General features: G+C 36.4%; 1 protein-coding gene across 1 annotated transcript in view; it reads left to right on the forward strand.

Annotated features, from left to right (window-relative positions):
- LOC134812122 (ubiquitin carboxyl-terminal hydrolase 46-like) overlaps positions 1-19648 on the forward strand; it is a 100280-nt gene extending 80632 nt beyond the window's left edge. Inside the window, exons 2-6 of the mRNA XM_063819316.1 lie at positions 785-890; positions 1062-1224; positions 5760-5942; positions 13556-13648; positions 17287-19648. Coding sequence (XP_063675386.1) covers positions 1075-1224; positions 5760-5942; positions 13556-13648; positions 17287-17904 — 1044 coding nt within the window. The 5' untranslated portion in view covers positions 785-890; positions 1062-1074 and the 3' untranslated portion in view covers positions 17905-19648. The remainder of the gene's footprint in view (positions 1-784; positions 891-1061; positions 1225-5759; positions 5943-13555; positions 13649-17286) is intronic.
- Positions 19649-19809: the final 161 nt, after the last annotated feature.

Raw genomic sequence — 19809 nt, forward strand, 5'->3', positions numbered from 1 at the left:
CTGAGAAAGTATCATGTCCTCTGAAAATTCAAGACAGCTGTTTGATATTGTTTCAGTTATTCTTATCTAAAACACATTTTTTAGGTCGGCACACATTTGACGAATTCCACCAGTTTTGGGCACAAAATTACAACATATACAACTACTTTGATATCACGGACACACAGAAGCAAAAGAAAGAAGAGAGAAGTAACACTTTCTTAGACAATTTCTACAAATCATCCGATTAAATGTAACCGAGTAGATTTCAGCTCTTACAGAGTTGCAATAAAAATCTCTCCTTGTGTATATAAGACTTCTTGGGTGGTACAGGCCCACTAGAGAACTGGTATCAAGATAAACTCTGAGATCAATTCTACTTTAGCAAAACTAATAGTTCGCCGCACCAGACTAATTTATAAATTAGGATGTCGTTCATTTCCTTGAACAATCGCTGCAAGATATGAGTTACATTGTGTCTACGATTTCTTGAATTACATCATTTGAGTTTTCTACTGAATAATAACTTATTGTAATACTGGTGGCTCGTTTTTCTATAACAACTGGGTGACTGTCGAGGTTAAAATTGATTTGCGATTTTCAATAATAATTTCGATAGAGTGTAAGTGGTTTATATTATTACCCATATAAAAATTGCAATTGTATGATAATGTTATGAATGTGAGTACTGCAGAGGTGAACTCAGACAGAAAAAAGCTAAAAATTTTACTATTGATCAACCGGGGGATCAACCCTCTGTAATGATAGTTAGATTTATATTAATAAATAACCTTAAAAACACTAGCTATGCCTACAAATGGTTGATGGAAGAGGGGAGGCGATGTTGCTGCTGAGTTGAAGTTCACACACGATTTTTTAAACTACCGTGGTCCTCATTCCGAACATAGGAGGTAATTTCATGTCCTGAAAAAAATTCGAAATGTAAAAATTTTAAAAACGTAAAAATGAAGACTGTTCATAAAGTTATTTGCAGACAGTTAGCATCACTCCAAAAGTTAAAAGTTGGATAGTTTCCCGCCAATATATTACAGTGTGGTTGTTTCCCACCGAAATGTGTTCAGGTGGTGTGGTGTGATGGGAGGGACCAGCTCTCAGCTGGAGCGTGACATCGGGGCCGAGTATCCCCTAAACGAGCATTACTACGGGCTCGTCAACTTCGGGAACACCTGCTATTGTAACTCGGTCCTACAAGCCCTCTTCTACTGCAAACCCTTCCGAGACAAGGTAAATTACAACCTCTTCTTTTTTATATTAGCAAGTGTACATCTTCTACTGGTAGGCCCTCCGGGGCCAACTTTTAAAGACGACATATTTACAACAAGCACATCGGATGAAACCCGCGTGTCTAATATTATAACCAATTAAACAATGTTTGTAGGAAAATATTAAACAAGGAATGAAGATATTTTCATGCATGAGGAAATCATGTTTCTTTCATCATGGATTATTAAACATCGAATTTACTGTAATTGTCTGAAAGGATATCTCATCATCTGTATTAGTTAAAATCATATACTGCACAACAACTAATGCGTTATTGATATACTACAAATTAGTCTCGGAGATAATAGTGAACTTTCTCCTCTCGGGGTGTAACATTGGTCTCACTTTCCACTGGTACACAATTGAAAGCATGTTAATCAGCAAGGTAAATAACTCCATTGTGGTGAAAATACTAGCCCCCAAAAACAGCCCCATAACACCCCCAATGTCACCCAACAAGTTATCAAAATCATACGCCACCACCTCTTCCACATCAGTAATGGAACTGGAACCGAAGAAAATGTCCACTTTAGCCATGTTCCTTGCCACGTCCTTGACGGTGTAGTTGAGGAAACGTTTGAACTTTTGTTTGTGTGAAGGACGAGTTTTCCAGGTGTTGAGTTTGTAGATGATCTCGGTTTCTGGGATAGGGTGAGCTGTAACAGTGCTCCTAAAGACTGTGTAAATACAGGCTTCAATGTCACAATCACAGTTGTGGTGTTCTGTGTTCACGTCCGCAAACTCTAGCACATACCTGGAAAGATCTAGGTTTTAGTAATTAATAACTCATTATATCGTTAACTTGAAGGACTGAGCTTAGATCGTTTGTAGGTTTACATCAAATTTGATAAACGTTTATTATATCTTCTAGCAGTTTAACTTGCATCACTTGTCCAACAGTTAAGGCCAGGGGGCAGGGGGGGGTCTTTATGAAATTTCTCTCGAAATTGATTTTATAGTTGTTTCTGATAGAGGGGAGTGATATCTATCTGCTGCTTTTGGTCCCATGGAAAAATATTGTTCCTAGCCGAATTTATTGCCGGTCAAAGGTCAGCGTGCATGTGTAATTGTATTGCGCGAGCGATTTTCAATCGCGCGCCCTGAAAATCGAGTCTAAAATTCTCCTCCTACATTTTTTGAGCATCACCTTGAAACTTTCAGGATATGTTCTAAGGACCATTTAAAAGATTCCATTCGATCAGAATTTTAAGATAGGCGCAATACAATTACACATGCACGCTGACCTTTGACCGGCAATAAATTCGGCTAGGAACAATATTTTTCCATGGGACCAAAAGCAGCAGATAGATATCACTCCCCTCTATCAGAAACAACTATAAAATCAATTTCGAGAGAAATTTCATAAAGACCCCCCCCCCCCCTGCCCCCTTAAGCGCTCATAATATTACGTTGACCAATGACCATGTTGAAATGATGAAATGAATGAATAGCATCGTAAATAAGAGCAAAGTCCGCACAAGCGAACTGTTAAATAGTAAAAACTAAATAGTTAAGTAACTTACACATCAAATACCCCCATGGTAATAGTGTCTGTACACTTTATAGTATATCGTATTGTAAATTATAACAACTCTATGAATCCATTACATTCGTTGAGGCTATGTAGTTAGAGACAGTTAACCTCGATGCTGCTCGGGTTGGCGAGCTCTACAGCTTTATAACTTTATTACTATACTACTAGTACTACTATCATATTCCTATATTAGTAATATAGGAATAATATTATTACTATATTACTAGTACTATTATATTACTTTATTACTAGTATACGTTAATAGTATATTCCTATATTCCTATATTATTGCTAGTACCATATAACTGTTTTATTATGGAACCTACTGTAAGTAAGCGTGTAGACTGCAATCAGCGACCTCCTTCAGGGTACACTCAGTGTAGTTGTACACATCGTTCAGGGGTGGAGTAGTGTTCAGACACCCACATGTCCTGTTCAGCATCCTGTCCCTGCAATCCAACAAACAAGTTGACTGATCGTACCTGCCATACCCAGACCGCACCCCCTGTTTCTCCGCACAGTGCTCCTTACTCGCGCGTATGTTCATGGTGTCCAGGTTAATGTAGTAGGCGTACCCCGGTGAGATGTGTATACCATTGTTTACTGAAGCTCCGTATCTCTCTGACTCGTGAGTGGCTAGCACCCAGCCTACATTGTCACGTGGGTCCGAGTACTCGTCTCTGTCAGCGAGGAAGATGAGGGATAACACACCGTAGTCACCACTCTTGCCGTGCAGGGTTCCTGCTGGGTTGATCCTGAAACAACTACCACTCACAAACTCCACATCCCGCTCGTAGTAGTCTAGCCCCATGTCTGTTTTATCACAGTATCTCATGTGTCCTTGTGTGCAAGTGATGAATGTGTCGTTGTGCATTTGAGCGCTGCGCAGTAGTTCCGCGTAAGTCTCGTTCTCGTGTTTGACCATCTCTGGGCTGTTCCAATTCAGTGAATGAAGCAGTTCGAAGTTGAAATTAGACACACCTCGCCACCAATCCTTGAGCTCCGGCTTGTCGTCCAGATAAGTCTTCCTTATTTTGTTCTTGTTACAAGCAGTGATTGTGGGGAACTTCATGATAGCCGCTGCAGAGGCAGGGTGCATCTCATACCTGCTGGTAGTAGCTCCAGCAAGGTACTTTCTGACGCTGAGAGAGGCTCTGAAGATACAGAAGGTGACGGCGCTGACCCACAGCACGAAGAATACAAGTCTGATGAGGGCGCGGTGGCCGTGGAACACCTGTCTCAGACCGTGACCTGAGGTGTTCAGGGCGAATTCTTCCAGTTCCTTCCCCATCTGTTTTCTCATTAGCATCGGACCTGCAGTTAGGATATCAGTGTGGTGGTTACAACTTTGAACATAAGATACAGCTTTTATTCAGTGGCCTCATTATATATCTTGGATGAACAATGAACATTTGAACAAGTTTTTTGCTTGAAAATTCATGACCAAACTATCTCAGTATCTATAAACTGTTTAACTTCTATATTTTGAGGTCAAAGAGAACTTTAAGTTAAATGGTAATGGTAAGATTTAAAAAAACTATAAAACTTGCTTATGCAACAACTTCCTCATTTTAAAGACCACATGCACAAGTTGTACGTCAATATTACAGTAAGTAAGGTCTGCACACTCTGCACTCTGCAGGAGCGTCCATATAAGGTCTGGTTTTCATGCCGTCCGACCCATGTCGACTGACCTTTACTTTAGTATTAGCAGAAATTAAAGTAGTAACGCAGTGAAGTATTGCAGTGAAGCATAAAATTTGTAAACTGACAGCATTAAAAAATTAAATGATCAGCATCTACAATTTAGTCTGATCAAAATCACGCCAAATAATACCAGGATCAAACCCCGACATTGACATGGTGGTTATTGCAAAGCTCTTTTTATGGTACGGAGAATATCGGTTGGCTCACTTGGATATCTTCAAATAGAATAGTGGGTACTGGGTGTGTCCAACTCCAATACCAAACTAACCATCACATGACATAATAGGAGCCATAATATGAGCTCTTTTTGTCCAATTGAACAGATTTTTCAAGTTTATGCACATAATATCTAGTAGCTACAACAATCACATTTTTAGGTCCTTCTCAGAAAAACATTAAAATCATATTTCATAATAACTAAATATTATGCACTTGAAGTCACAAACTCACATAAAAGTGCACAGTTACTAGTTAGTAGTTACACACTAAGCTACACTGAAACTACTGCAGAATCATTCTATGCTGCCTTAATTATTTTTCTTTACATTATAACTTTTTGCACTAGTTTTACTCTGTTTTTATGATAATTAGGCAATGGAACAGATTGATATTACTGTACAATATTGTTAGAGAAATGATAGGACGAGTCTATATCCAATGTAAGATGCAATCTTGATCAAGTACACGAGGGAAAAAATTTAAAAAAAGATACTACAGATTGGTAAAATATGTTTTTAACAACAAAGCACCATATAACTATTTCCCTACACAACTGACTAAACTGGAAGTATAAACCGTGAATCAGTTGGCAGCAGTACACTACTACAATTAAAGTAACACGTCACGCGCGGCTTGGTGATAAATATGTAGTTGTTTTTATCCCATTGTTTTTGTAACCTTTTTGTTGTGTAGCTTCTCACTCTTGAATAGAGCCGGAAGTCAGTGGTGTTAGAATTTAAAACTTTTTATTCTATTGAATTGAGCAACCAAATTGGGCAGTATCCGAGAAGCCTGACCACTAGGGGTAGACATTAGGGTAGACAATTTTAACAAATTTGAGTTAGCTTAGGGTCTCTGAAGTCTATCCTCACCCTAATTTCTACCCTAACTGGTCAGGATTTTTTAATTCTAAATTGCTATGTAGATATCAATTTCCCGGAAATGTTCGATTATTGACACTAGGGGTCGCAAGATAGCGAAACAAATCATAAATTTCTTCTTTTTTGTCAGTCAATACAGTTATTAATTGGTTCAGGTATTGAAAGTGCCGTTAGAGAAGCCTAGGAAGGAGAATCTGCTGTACTGTCTATACGAGCTGTACAGCAGTATTACCTCACAGAAGAAGAGGACAGGTATATACGCTCCGAAGAAGTTTATCTCCAGATTACGGAAAGAGAATGAGAACTACAACAACTTCCTCCAGCAGGACGCTCACGAGGTTACTTTATAAGATATTTCCTTGTGTTTGAAAGAGTGAGGGTGGATTGGTTTGTAATGATTACATGTGCTTTTGCGCTTCAATTACTCGGTAGTTGTGGAAATTTGTTCTGGGCCATTTCTAAGTTTCTACCAAATTTATGAAATTTGAAATTCCTGTTTGTGGACATAAATCGATACAATGTGTTAAAAGTGCCGTCTACGAGTCTATGAGTTAAACGTGTCGTCTGTCCACCACGTTGGAGTCATAACACTGCAACTCATTTCATGTACGTGACAGATTAATTACAGATTAATTATGTATTTTGCGAATGAAAACATGACACGTGTTATTACGTTTGACACGAGACCCTTGCTGGAAGGTACCGGTGGTTTTAATGAACAAATTTATATAGTATGTGGTACTCTATCCTGAAGATTTAAGATTGTGATTTACAAATTTTTGTGTGAATAATAATTCCACTTGCACTACACCCTTTGGAACAAACACACAAGATCGATGGTTGAACAATGAAAATAAGTGTATACTGTATAGATATGAGATATTTTAGCCACAAATGTGAAAGTATAGTAGCTGAAAGACAAAATTACTCTCTAAAACGCTAATTTCAAGAGTTATTTCATATTTTTAGCATAATTTAAAGTTAACTCGATACCCACGTCGATAACGCGATCGTTTAAAAGCAGAGTTCAGACCGTTTAATTTCAGTTTCTGAATTATTATATCTGTTAAACTCGATTAACTGGAAACCGTTTAATTTCAGTTTCTGAATCTAGGTAAACTATAGGTAAAAATATAATATTAATCATAAGCTAAAATGTACTAATCTTTGTATTCTAAATGGGGGAAAAGGAAGAAACATTGTCAGTCAGTCGAGAAAATTGTCAGTCAGGCTATATGGCAGCTTTGTAGATGTTGTGACTATGCTAGTAGTGGTCCCAGGCTTGCGACTGGAATTGCGGTGTTAAATCGATTTAATGGTACCAACGATCCACCTCCCACTTGTTGTTTGGTACTTAGCATTAATAGTGTTAGCTGTAGCCATTTATAGCAAGAATCTTAAAACTAAAGGGGATGACAAGGAAAAGAGGAAGGAAAAAGAAGAACGGGATAAACAATTAATTAAAGTATTTATAGGAGTATTAGATATTGTAATTACAAGCTTCAATAATAAATCACTGACTAAAACTTCTAATTAAAATGACACTTGGTACGCTCGCCCATTTTCACTGGTCAGTCTGAACTTCGGTTTAGCACGTTGTACACTTATTCACCTAAGTTTCAGAATTTGTTCAGTTTAGCAGAGTTAGTACCCGTGTTTCAATAAATCAAAAGATATCAGGGGAGTTCTTTACTAATGTTACGGTCATCTAGAATACCGAACTTCCTGAAAACGTTATCATATTTCCTCAGACAACGTTTAATGCCTTTAATCAGTCTATCACGGCTATATCCTCTATCAATTAGAATTTTGAATATTTTGTGAAGATGGGAGGTAAAGATATCCAATCTAGTGCAGACATTACCATATCTAAGAACTTGACTTGAAAAAACGTTGTAGCCAACCTCGGTTGGGATGTTACTGTGAGGAAATGTAAGGGATACAACATGAAAATTAAAATCATCAGTTTTGTTATACACTGATATTTCTAGTCCTTCTGTGGAAATATTAATATTTAAATCAAGGTAGTTAATGATTTTATTATTGGAACCAGCTCGCTCCATCTCCAATGAATTAGGATAAATATCTTTAATCAATTTATGAAAGTAAAGGTAGTTAATAATAGATAAATCGTCAACATATCGTTTATTATTGGATAATATCTTTGCTAATCCCATTTTCTTTTCCTGAAGTAAACGTTTCATATAATTAAATTCCTTTTTGCCAACAGTGAGATCAGCTAAAGGGGAACTTGAATTTCCACCCATAGGAATACCCTTGGTTTGTATGAATACAATCCCACCGAAGACGACATAAGTGTTATAAATAATAAATTTAACAGCCTCTTTTAGGTCATCTTGACTAAAGCAGGCATGAGAATCATAGGTTTTATTGGAAAAGAAACATGTATTACTGTCTCTTTTAGAAATACAAATATATCTGTTACGGTCTGAAAATATTAAATCAACAACTTCATTAATCATATTCTCTACTTCAATCAAGTCTAATCTGGTATAAAGAGTAGTAAAATCATAAACTTGTATATTATAAACATCGCTATTTTTGATAGCTTCAAGGAATTCACTTGAGGAATCTATGCTCCAAAACATGTTTATACCGCTGTTGTTGTAGATGGCCTCGCAGTATTTCTTGAAGTATTTCCTCATTTAAGTTTCAGACAACAGTTAACTTGGACGTTAAGTTGTTTCGTAACGCAAAAACGGGCACCTGCAATGAACCTCGCCTTGTAAGGGTTCTTATGAAGCTTAGGGTTCCAGAAGATGCGTGCTAGTCGCAAGTTTTTATCTTCAACTTGTACATTAAATCTCTCCTTTAGACTCTCAGATATTTTATTGACATAATGAGTCTCGTCTTCGCTACAGGGTTTATATGTATCATTACCTATACATTCTAGAGTATTAGGATCAAAACCCATTTCATTGACAAGAGTTTTTACATAAAACTTTTTACAAATAAATGAAAAATTACCAGAAGCTTTGTCGATACTACAAATAATGTATTTACTTTTCAGCAATTTAAGACTTCTTTTAACATCATCTTTTTCCAGTGTGTTTTCTTTTATTTCAAATGTTTCAGGAAAGTTTTTCTTGTAATATTCAATACGATTGGAAACTATTGATAACACTTTTTCCTTCCAATCGCTGAACTTTACTTCTTTTTGACAGTACTTTCTACTTTTTGATTTTATAAATTTATCGACAGCTTCGGTAACTGACATATATATCTCATCTGGAGATTTAAATGTGGGAATCCTGTATTTACAACCGTAGGAAAGTACTTCCCTAAGTTCAACATTATCAACAATATCTAAATTACCAGTAACTACATGTCCATGAGGAGGATAATTGAAAGGGGAGGAGTGACAATCGCATGGACTACCTAAAATAGATTTAATATCAGAAATAGAAAGTTTCTTTAAGAATGAAGCATAGTTACAAATAGAAAGACTTATAGGATCATTATACTCATAATAAATCTGTAATGGTGTAAAAGACTGAATCAAAATGGGAAGCAAATCAATGACTGAAGTGTCAGAGAAAATAGATTTTAGGTTAAGATTATCAATGAATTTGCAATTAAATGGAACAATTATAAATTCTCTATTACTGGATTCAGATTTGTTCTGATGGTATTTGGGGGAAAATGTTGAACAGAAAGAGGAACATACGTTGTAAATCAATCCTGAATTATTTTGACTCAAAGAGTAGAGAGTGTCTAAATCTGATAAGCTATAACATTTTAATGTTTTGTATATGGAATGTTCTGAAGAGATGTTATCTTTCAGCCTGTTAATATCAGACTCTATGGTATCCAGAGACTTCTTAGGCTGAACTTTCTTCTTTCCATTCCCTCTGCCACGTTTGTATCGAGCAATCTGTCCACTAAAATAATTCATAACCCGATCTTGGGAGATGTTGCCCGTTCCTTTCTTCTTGTCATTAAGACCAAGAGGGAATGCTGTCCCAAGCTTCTCTATCCAGTAATCCTCCAGGAGAAGTAAATCATTTTTGACATCGGTGGACATGTCAGAATCAACATAATCTACAATCTGTATGGAAGCATCTGAGAAGACGTGACCAGGAATATTAAAATGTTCATATAAAAATGTGGATGATTTGGCTTTGACACAATTTCTGTGGCCATTGACTCTTTTATGAAGTGGTTGAGTTGTTTCTCCAACATATTGTTTTTTACAGGTAGAACAGGTAATAACATAAATAACATTATTATTAGTTTTACAATTAAATATAAAATTTGTATGTCCAAAGATAAAATCATTATTAAAAGTACTGCTCCTAAATGTATTAACAGGATTAAAACTGTTACAAGTGAGACAACCTCTACCATTGCAACATCTAAAAGTGCTAGAAAAGACATTACTAGGGGTAACCCATTTATTCAAGGATTTTGAGAAAAATTTACCATTACGTTTAAGTCAAGAAGGTAACATCATCCCTTTCGGCGTTTCCGCCTAGACCCAACGACTCGAGATAGGCCAAGGACAACGGGTCGGACATCAACCTATAGCTATTGTCATGGGGCTGCCATGATTGGGCGGGCGTTAGATGTCATGAACCTAAATAGTTCTCCCACCGACGCAATGTAGCCTGGCGAGATTCTTCGCGACCATAAAAATCTCTTAGAACCGGATCTTGCACTGCCGCTGTTTCTCGTACCGTAGCATGGCGGACAGCTCACGCCAGAAAATGAAATAAACAGGTAAATACAGGATAAATCAGGAGATGTATGTACAACAACAAGACTTCAAGGAGGGCGCCCAAGAAAACAAAGATCAACCAAATCTCGGAACCAATGGCCGGGAGAGATATAAATGTAATTATAGAGCAATATCAAGAAAAGCTATCAATTATGTATCCAACGGGGCGGAAGAACCGACCACCAGTACTTGATACCATGATACGGACGTAATCTAGGTAAACTATAGGTAAAAATATAATATTAATCATAAGCTAAAATGTACTAATCTTTGTATTCTAAATGGGGGAAAAGGAAGAAACATTGTCAGTCAGTCGAGAAAATTGTCAGTCAGGCTATATGGCAGCTTTGTAGATGTTGTGACTATGCTAGTAGTGGTCCCAGGCTTGCGACTGGAATTGCGGTGTTAAATCGATTTAATGGTACCAACGATCCACCTCCCACTTGTTGTTTGGTACTTAGCATTAATAGTGTTAGCTGTAGCCATTTATAGCAAGAATCTTAAAACTAAAGGGGATGACAAGGAAAAGAGGAAGGAAAAAGAAGAACGGGATAAACAATTAATTAAAGTATTTATAGGAGTATTAGATATTGTAATTACAAGCTTCAATAATAAATCACTGACTAAAACTTCTAATTAAAATGACACTTGGTACGCTCGCCCATTTTCACTGGTCAGTCTGAACTTCGGTTTAGCACGTTGTACACTTATTCACCTAAGTTTCAGAATTTGTTCAGTTTAGCAGAGTTAGTACCCGTGTTTCAATAAATCAAAAGATATCAGGGGAGTTCTTTAATAATGTTACGGTCATCTAGAATACCGAACTTCCTGAAAACGTTATCATATTTCCTCAGACAACGTTTAATGCCTTTAATCAGTCTATCACGGCTATATCCTCTATCAATTAGAATTTTGAATATTTTGTGAAGATGGGAGGTAAAGATATCCAATCTAGTGCAGACATTACCATATCTAAGAACTTGACTTGAAAAAACGTTGTAGCCAACCTCGGTTGGGATGTTACTGTGAGGAAATGTAAGGGATACAACATGAAAATTAAAATCATCAGTTTTGTTATACACTGATATTTCTAGTCCTTCTGTGGAAATATTAATATTTAAATCAAGGTAGTTAATGATTTTATTATTGGAACCAGCTCGCTCCATCTCCAATGAATTAGGATAAATATCTTTAATCAATTTATGAAAGTAAAGGTAGTTAATAATAGATAAATCGTCAACATATCGTTTATTATTGGATAATATCTTTGCTAATCCCATTTTCTTTTCCTGAAGTAAACGTTTCATATAATTAAATTCCTTTTTGCCAACAGTGAGATCAGCTAAAGGGGAACTTGAATTTCCACCCATAGGAATACCCTTGGTTTGTATGAATACAATCCCACCGAAGACGACATAAGTGTTATAAATAATAAATTTAACAGCCTCTTTTAGGTCATCTTGACTAAAGCAGGCATGAGAATCATAGGTTTTATTGGAAAAGAAACATGTATTACTGTCTCTTTTAGAAATACAAATATATCTGTTACGGTCTGAAAATATTAAATCAACAACTTCATTAATCATATTCTCTACTTCAATCAAGTCTAATCTGGTATAAAGAGTAGTAAAATCATAAACTTGTATATTATAAACATCGCTATTTTTGATAGCTTCAAGGAATTCACTTGAGGAATCTATGCTCCAAAACATGTTTATACCGCTGTTGTTGTAGATGGCCTCGCAGTATTTCTTGAAGTATTTCCTCAAAAGTTTCAGACAACAGTTAACTTGGACGTTAAGTTGTTTCGTAACGCAAAAACGGGCACCTGCAATGAACCTCGCCTTGTAAGGGTTCTTATGAAGCTTAGGGTTCCAGAAGATGCGTGCTAGTCGCAAGTTTTTATCTTCAACTTGTACATTAAATCTCTCCTTTAGACTCTCAGATATTTTATTGACATAATGAGTCTCGTCTTCGCTACAGGGTTTATATGTATCATTACCTATACATTCTAGAGTATTAGGATCAAAACCCATTTCATTGACAAGAGTTTTTACATAAAACTTTTTACAAATAAATGAAAAATTACCAGAAGCTTTGTCGATACTACAAATAATGTATTTACTTTTCAGCAATTTAAGACTTCTTTTAACATCATCTTTTTCCAGTGTGTTTTCTTTTATTTCAAATGTTTCAGGAAAGTTTTTCTTGTAATATTCAATACGATTGGAAACTATTGATAACACTTTTTCCTTCCAATCGCTGAACTTTACTTCTTTTTGACAGTACTTTCTACTTTTTGATTTTATAAATTTATCGACAGCTTCGGTAACTGACATATATATCTCATCTGGAGATTTAAATGTGGGAATCCTGTATTTACAACCGTAGGAAAGTACTTCCCTAAGTTCAACATTATCAACAATATCTAAATTACCAGTAACTACATGTCCATGAGGAGGATAATTGAAAGGGGAGGAGTGACAATCGCATGGACTACCTAAAATAGATTTAATATCAGAAATAGAAAGTTTCTTTAAGAATGAAGCATAGTTACAAATAGAAAGACTTATAGGATCATTATACTCATAATAAATCTGTAATGGTGTAAAAGACTGAATCAAAATGGGAAGCAAATCAATGACTGAAGTGTCAGAGAAAATAGATTTTAGGTTAAGATTATCAATGAATTTGCAATTAAATGGAACAATTATAAATTCTCTATTACTGGATTCAGATTTGTTCTGATGGTATTTGGGGGAAAATGTTGAACAGAAAGAGGAACATACGTTGTAAATCAATCCTGAATTATTTTGACTCAAAGAGTAGAGAGTGTCTAAATCTGATAAGCTATAACATTTTAATGTTTTGTATATGGAATGTTCTGAAGAGATGTTATCTTTCAGCCTGTTAATATCAGACTCTATGGTATCCAGAGACTTCTTAGGCTGAACTTTCTTCTTTCCATTCCCTCTGCCACGTTTGTATCGAGCAATCTGTCCACTAAAATAATTCATAACCCGATCTTGGGAGATGTTGCCCGTTCCTTTCTTCTTGTCATTAAGACCAAGAGGGAATGCTGTCCCAAGCTTCTCTATCCAGTAATCCTCCAGGAGAAGTAAATCATTTTTGACATTTTTGAAATGTTTATTGAATTGAACATAATATTCTAATTCAAGTTCTAATACATATTTTAATACTGTTTAATTTCAGTTTCTAAACTACTTGTTGAACTCAATATCTGATTTGTTGCGGAGCGAGTTTGACGACGAGGAGAAGGAGAAACTGAAAAGGACTTGGGTTGAGGTAAATTAAAATATTTGAAACACGCGTACTGTCAATCGTAAAACCCTGTACATATACCAAACTTACTGACACACTAGTTTTAACACTGTGTCATATTTATTAACTATTTAATAATGTTAATATTATGCGCATCTTGTAGATCGGAGATAAACTCGGTGTCATCCGAACATTGCGTCATAACCCAATTATAGGGTCTACCAAATTATCACCTGTCAATATTGATGGTGGATCTTCTTTAAGCTGTTCCGTGTTCAATTGTTAATAGTTGCCTCAAAATAATGATCTGACAGCTTTATCAACTCCACCCGAAAGCATAAGGTCAAGTTCGGAGACAACCTGTACATAAAATGAGTCACTAATTACACTTATTTCACTGCCATATACGGTAAAATTAATTATAATTCCTCTGAAAGTCCAAGGGGTACAGGCTCTTCAGATATTATACTCCTAACCTTTCTATAATGATATCTGGGTTCAAAATTTAAATAACTCAACCTTGGTGGAGACAGTGGCCACCTGAAAATTACAAAAATAAAGGAGCTGTAAATCACTTATGAAAAAAATATTTACTCCAAATTTCACAATTTAAAGTTACGTAAGACAGGTGGGTACTCAAAAAGTGCCGGTTGAGCAGGTTTGTCTGCTCAACACAGGTGGAGCAGCTCACTGACTACATGAGCTAATATAAGTGACTAGAACTTACCCTCTCATGCTTTTTAATTGCTCCAAAGTCCTAATATTTAATATTATGGGTTATACCAATCATATTTCATAGAATAGGATCCTCAGAATCGGCTCAACCGAGGTGGAGACAGCATAACATGCAGTTCAAAATCTGTTATTCTGTAGTTTAGGAGCTGTAGAGTGACTGTGGCAGTCCATTTGCGATACCAATGATTCTAAATCATCTACCAACTCATATTACAAGGCATCCTTGCTGAAAAGTACACTCAACATAGGTGGAGACTCAAATTTGGCAAATTTGGGCGTAAATTTGACCTCAGAAGTCAAGGTTCTCCACCGCGGTTGAGTGGTTGATGGCTAGTTTGATGAGTTGTATACATGCTAAAGGGTCACCCAATGTTATTCCTTCCAGAAATCAACTGCCAAAGCTCAACTCAACCCGGTGGGCCAGTTTTAATGCATTTTTTAATGTTTTGATGTTTAATCAACAATTTCTCCACCTTGTTGAGCACCTTTTCACAACTTTGATAGTTTTTTCATTTGCTAGAACACTTTGCTTTAAAACAGAAGGGGTGACAGTTTTATGATCCCCTACAGTAGCAGTTAACAGAGCAGATTAGAATTAGTGATAAAACCAATGAATTTAGGCATGTTTGACAGGCTTTTTACTGTTTCTTAATGAAAGATCTCCACCCTGTTGAGCGTCAATGGCAAAAACAAAATTTAACGGGAAGTAGAAAAGGCCGAGACGCAACTTTCTAGCTAACCTAGAACTCTCTAAACCTTTCTCCACCCCCGGTTGAGCAGATTTGAAAAGTGCATTTAATTTCTCCACCTCGGTTGAGCACTTAGATAAAATATTGATAAAACCATCATATTGCAAATTTGATGTAGTTTGTGTTACCAATAACCTTTTCCACCTTAATCAAAAGTTTCTTCAACCAGAGCCAGTCTCCACCTTAAATCTCCACCTTTTAAGGGTTTGTTTAATACCACCTGTATCGGCTCAACCGTTCAACCTTTTAATTTTTTTTTTTTACTCAGAGAAAGTCCTGAAAAATGTCTTGTCAGCCATATAATCAGGGAGTTTCAGTCTGTGTTGAGCTGGCTCCACCACACACTTCTAAAAAAGTAAAAAATGTACAGGTTGTCTCCGAACTTGACCATAAAGCTTCAACTCAACAAATCAGACAAATCTGTTTAACTTTAAATCTGTGAATAAACGCTCCCGGGTATGGCTGCATTTCTGACCTAATTCGTGCATTTCTATTTAATGTATTTGCAAATCCTGACAGTTAGAAATGTGCTTGAACACTAAAAACTAACAGTGTTTGGAGTAGGTCAAACTACTTCAATGAACGTCAAAACCTTTGTCAAATCTCTGATAGATGATATTTTGGTTCAGGTTCATAACTTATATTAGGGTACTTTTCAAAGCATTTTCACCCTAAATTCTCCTCCGGACTTCTTGTAAATATACAATTTACCTTTTATATTTATTTATTATTTGTTATTATTTATTTCATTTCATTTCATTTCATTTCATTTCATTTCATTTCATTTCATTTCATTTCATTTCATTTCATTTCATTTCATTTCATTTCATTTCATTTCATTATATAAATACTTTTGTTCACTTTTACACATTTGCTCACATCACTCACAGTCAGCCGCTCTGACATGGTTAACCACCTTCCTTGTGTTGTTGGTTAATCATATGAGCAGGTTATAAATACCTCATTTTATCTGCGACCTAAATTATCTGGCAGAAATTAGTGTTCACCCTATTTTAATCTTCCCCTTGCGACAAACCTATAATATATTATAATGTCTATTATAATGTGTATAAATATAATATGCCCTGTCAACCCTGAAATGCTGCGAAAATTCCATCCGGAACAAGTTGATCCGAGATTCATTTTGGGCGCGGCAAAAAATTGGTCAGACAGTATGATTTGAGACTTATGAGCATACGAACATGGCCAACTTAAAATTAAATCGTGCCAATTATATCTTGATATCCGGATATCTTAAATACCTTTAAATGCCGAGTTTAACGAAATTACCTGAACTATTCCATGAATCATCCGACATATTCAGTCTGTGTCCCTCATTATTTTAATTTTTCTCCAAATCCATTGAGTCGTATAAAATAGTGATGGTGTTTTAAATGATTATACCTTTTTTGTAACCGTGTCAATTTGAACTCGGTTTATTATTTTAAAATATATGCGCTACCTGTATCGGTAGTGAGTAAGGAGCCTCAAGTTGCAGGGAAGGAGTTTACAGAAAATTATACTTATTATACGACATTTAATTGCTCACAAGGCAAGTGTACCACTACCATTAACCTAATTTAGCATTTTTTCCCGATCCATGACTCAAAGTGCCGAAGGCACAAAAGAGTCAAGGACAAGGGTTAGCGATCGAGGTTTTTTTTTAATATGGTAGCTTTGCGACTGTGTGTGCGACCGTGTGTGCGACCGAACGTGCCTGCGAGCACTGTTATCGCCCACGTGACTACCTGCGCAAAGTTATTTTGCGTGACAATCTGAATTATATAATTGTTGGCGCGCGGCGCTGAACCAACCAAGTACATTATTAATTTCATCATGTACGTATCCCACTAGGCACTAATTAATAGCATATTATTATTATTTTGAGTTGGTATTACTATTTTGCACAGATCCGTGTCAGGTTGCATAAACAATAAACATATGGTTACATAGAAGTATACACGATTTTCAAATTCAATATAGAATTATATTAACTGGGCGGCGCTCGGCAGTCGGCATGTCACTTCGCCATATTTGCATGTTTATATAAACAGTAAAGACTGGGCCGTCCCCAGGTTGTATGGAATATGATAAATACGCCATCACGGATCGGGAAATTGAGCGGCCATCCACAAAAGAAAAGCGGCCGCATTTCTTGTTATACCTGTTCTTTTCCAGGAGATTTTCGAGGGCATAATCACGAATGAGACGAAATGTTTGACATGTGAAGCTGTTAGCTGTAAAGACGAGCCCTTCATGGATCTGTCGGTAGAGATAGAACAAAACACGTCACTTAACCACTGTCTGCGCAGCTTCTCCAGCATGGAGACCTTATCAGGGGCGCAGAAATACTTCTGTGAGTCCTGCTGTAGCAAGCAGGAGGCGCAGAAGCGCATGCGCATCAAAAAGCAACCCAAAGTGCTGGCACTGCACCTAAAGCGCTTTAAATACGTGGAGAATGACAATAGGTACAAGAAGCTCACATACCGGGTGGTATTCCCCCTAGAGTTGCGGCTCTTCATCACGTCCGAACACGCTAACAACCCCGAGTGCTTGTACAGTCTCATGTCTGTGGTGGTGCACTGTGGTAACGGACCAAATAAGGGACATTATATCTGTGCTGTTAAATCCCACGACTTCTGGCTTATATTTGACGATGAAGTTGTGGAGAAGGTAGACGAGAAAAGTATAGAGGATTTCTTTGGTCATGACAATCCTAGAACTTCTAACGGGTTGGAAGTGGGCTATATATTGTTTTACGAGGCAGTCGATAACGACCCTTCCTTGTTGACGTGAGGTCACGTGATTTAGATCACGTGATGTGGGGTTACCATAGTTACAGAATTCCTCGAGATGATAATATCTAGATAGTGTCTAGTCTCAAATGTGGTTGATTGTGCCGGGTAGAAAACTTATTATTTAGATTAACATCTGGGCTTTACCACACTTACAGATTTTCTCTTAATTTTGTTTAAATTTTATAGTTTTATTTTGTCGAATTCCATGTGATAGTACTATAATCCCACTATAATATAATGATAATTTTGTTGACCGAACTTGGCAGTGTGTCACGTGACCAGTAAGTGTGTCTTGTTATGTGACTTGTGTGCTGGGCCCGACCGAAATGTTGTATGATGTGCAGCCCGTTCTGGGCTATCTGGACGTTATTATAGAGTATTTTTGTTTGAACTCGGACAACACACAGCTGATAGTGTTATTACCTTCTAACACCAATACAGCGAATGCAATGGATACATTCCTATTATACAAAATTTTGATGTTAGTAACCAGTTCGAGGCAGGCAGAACTTGGGGAGAGCGGTTACTTACGGATATGCACGGAGGGGAGGTTGCAAAAAGGAGATATTTAGTAACCGCTATGTAATAGTTATATAATTAGTTCGAAATTTACGCCCACAAATTGAGGCTCCAAAACTTCGTGTGTGTCATAGCTTGGAGATTGTTTGAATATCATTCTGTTGCTTTCTAATATTATAACCATAAGATTAGCTCGACGACTGATGGTAGTAAATAATTTCCGGTTTTTTTCCATCCTGAATTTCTCTCTACTAGTTGGTCAGAAAAGTACATATAATGTAAGTTGTGAGCTGAAATACTAATCAGTGTCTTGATATGAGATTAGTGAGCGTTTTGAGATGAGCTGTATTTGTGTCTGAGTGACTAGGTGTTACCACCTACAAGGTGTTACCACCTACAAGGTGTTAGGTGTTACTACTTACAAGGTGTTGGGTATTACCACCTTCAAGGTGATACTATGGTGTTATGACGCGTAAGTGCGCTTTAAAGTGCGAATTGGTTGAGAATTAATTGTTTGGATTAGACCACTGTTAAACTAGATGTACAGGTAATTCTAGGCCACCTTGTTTATCTGCATAATTTAATTACAAAAAGCGCACTTACACAGCGCAAGTGTGGTCTGTGGAACAAATCTTTGTGTGACCACAGTGAATGTCAGTAGAAAGATGAAATAAAATTGATAGGATCGTAAAATGGTATTTCCATCTGGAAGCTCATGTTTATTGAGTTTTAAGCAAGTTTAAACATGTTCAGTTTTGTAAGATTTCTCGATTTGTACTGGCTGCAATCGAAGCAAATTTTAGTTTGTTTTTGCTGACAATTTGGCGGTTTTTGAGGAAAATGTAACGTCTTTCTTGAAAACTCTGCGCACCTCACCAATAAGACATGATGGGGAACAAATTATTGACACTGGAAAATTTTAATTGTCCGTTAACAATTAAAATGTATACTGTGTGCACTGTGTACAGTGTATTGTGTATTGTTTGCAGTGTACCTCGAAGTTTATACGGTAGAAAGTGAAGCTTATAATGCGGTATATTTAACAAGTTATTTGTATGTTACAATTGCAAGCGAGCGACTGTTAATTAACTCGCTTAGCAAAGTTTCGATGTATTTAGTTTAGCTTACTGATTTGTGATCAACTCTGATGAATGTTTTACATGGTTAATTTGACTTCAAGATTTTCTGTAAATTTCTTGTTGTTTTATTTCAAGTTTTAGAAAGTTAGCTGTGTTTTATTCTACCACGATAATGACAGCGATTATAATTTTGAGAGTATTCCGAATAACTGGACGTGCAATGTCAACAATAAATATCTATGAATTAAATTGGATCTCAAATTTAATTTATTGTAATTTAAATTAATTAGATTACATATTATAGT

The sequence above is a fragment of the Bolinopsis microptera genome, chromosome 3 (assembly GCF_026151205.1).
Source record: "Bolinopsis microptera isolate Bmic1 chromosome 3, MBARI_Bmic_1.0, whole genome shotgun sequence".
Lineage (NCBI taxonomy): Eukaryota > Metazoa > Ctenophora > Tentaculata > Lobata > Bolinopsidae > Bolinopsis > Bolinopsis microptera.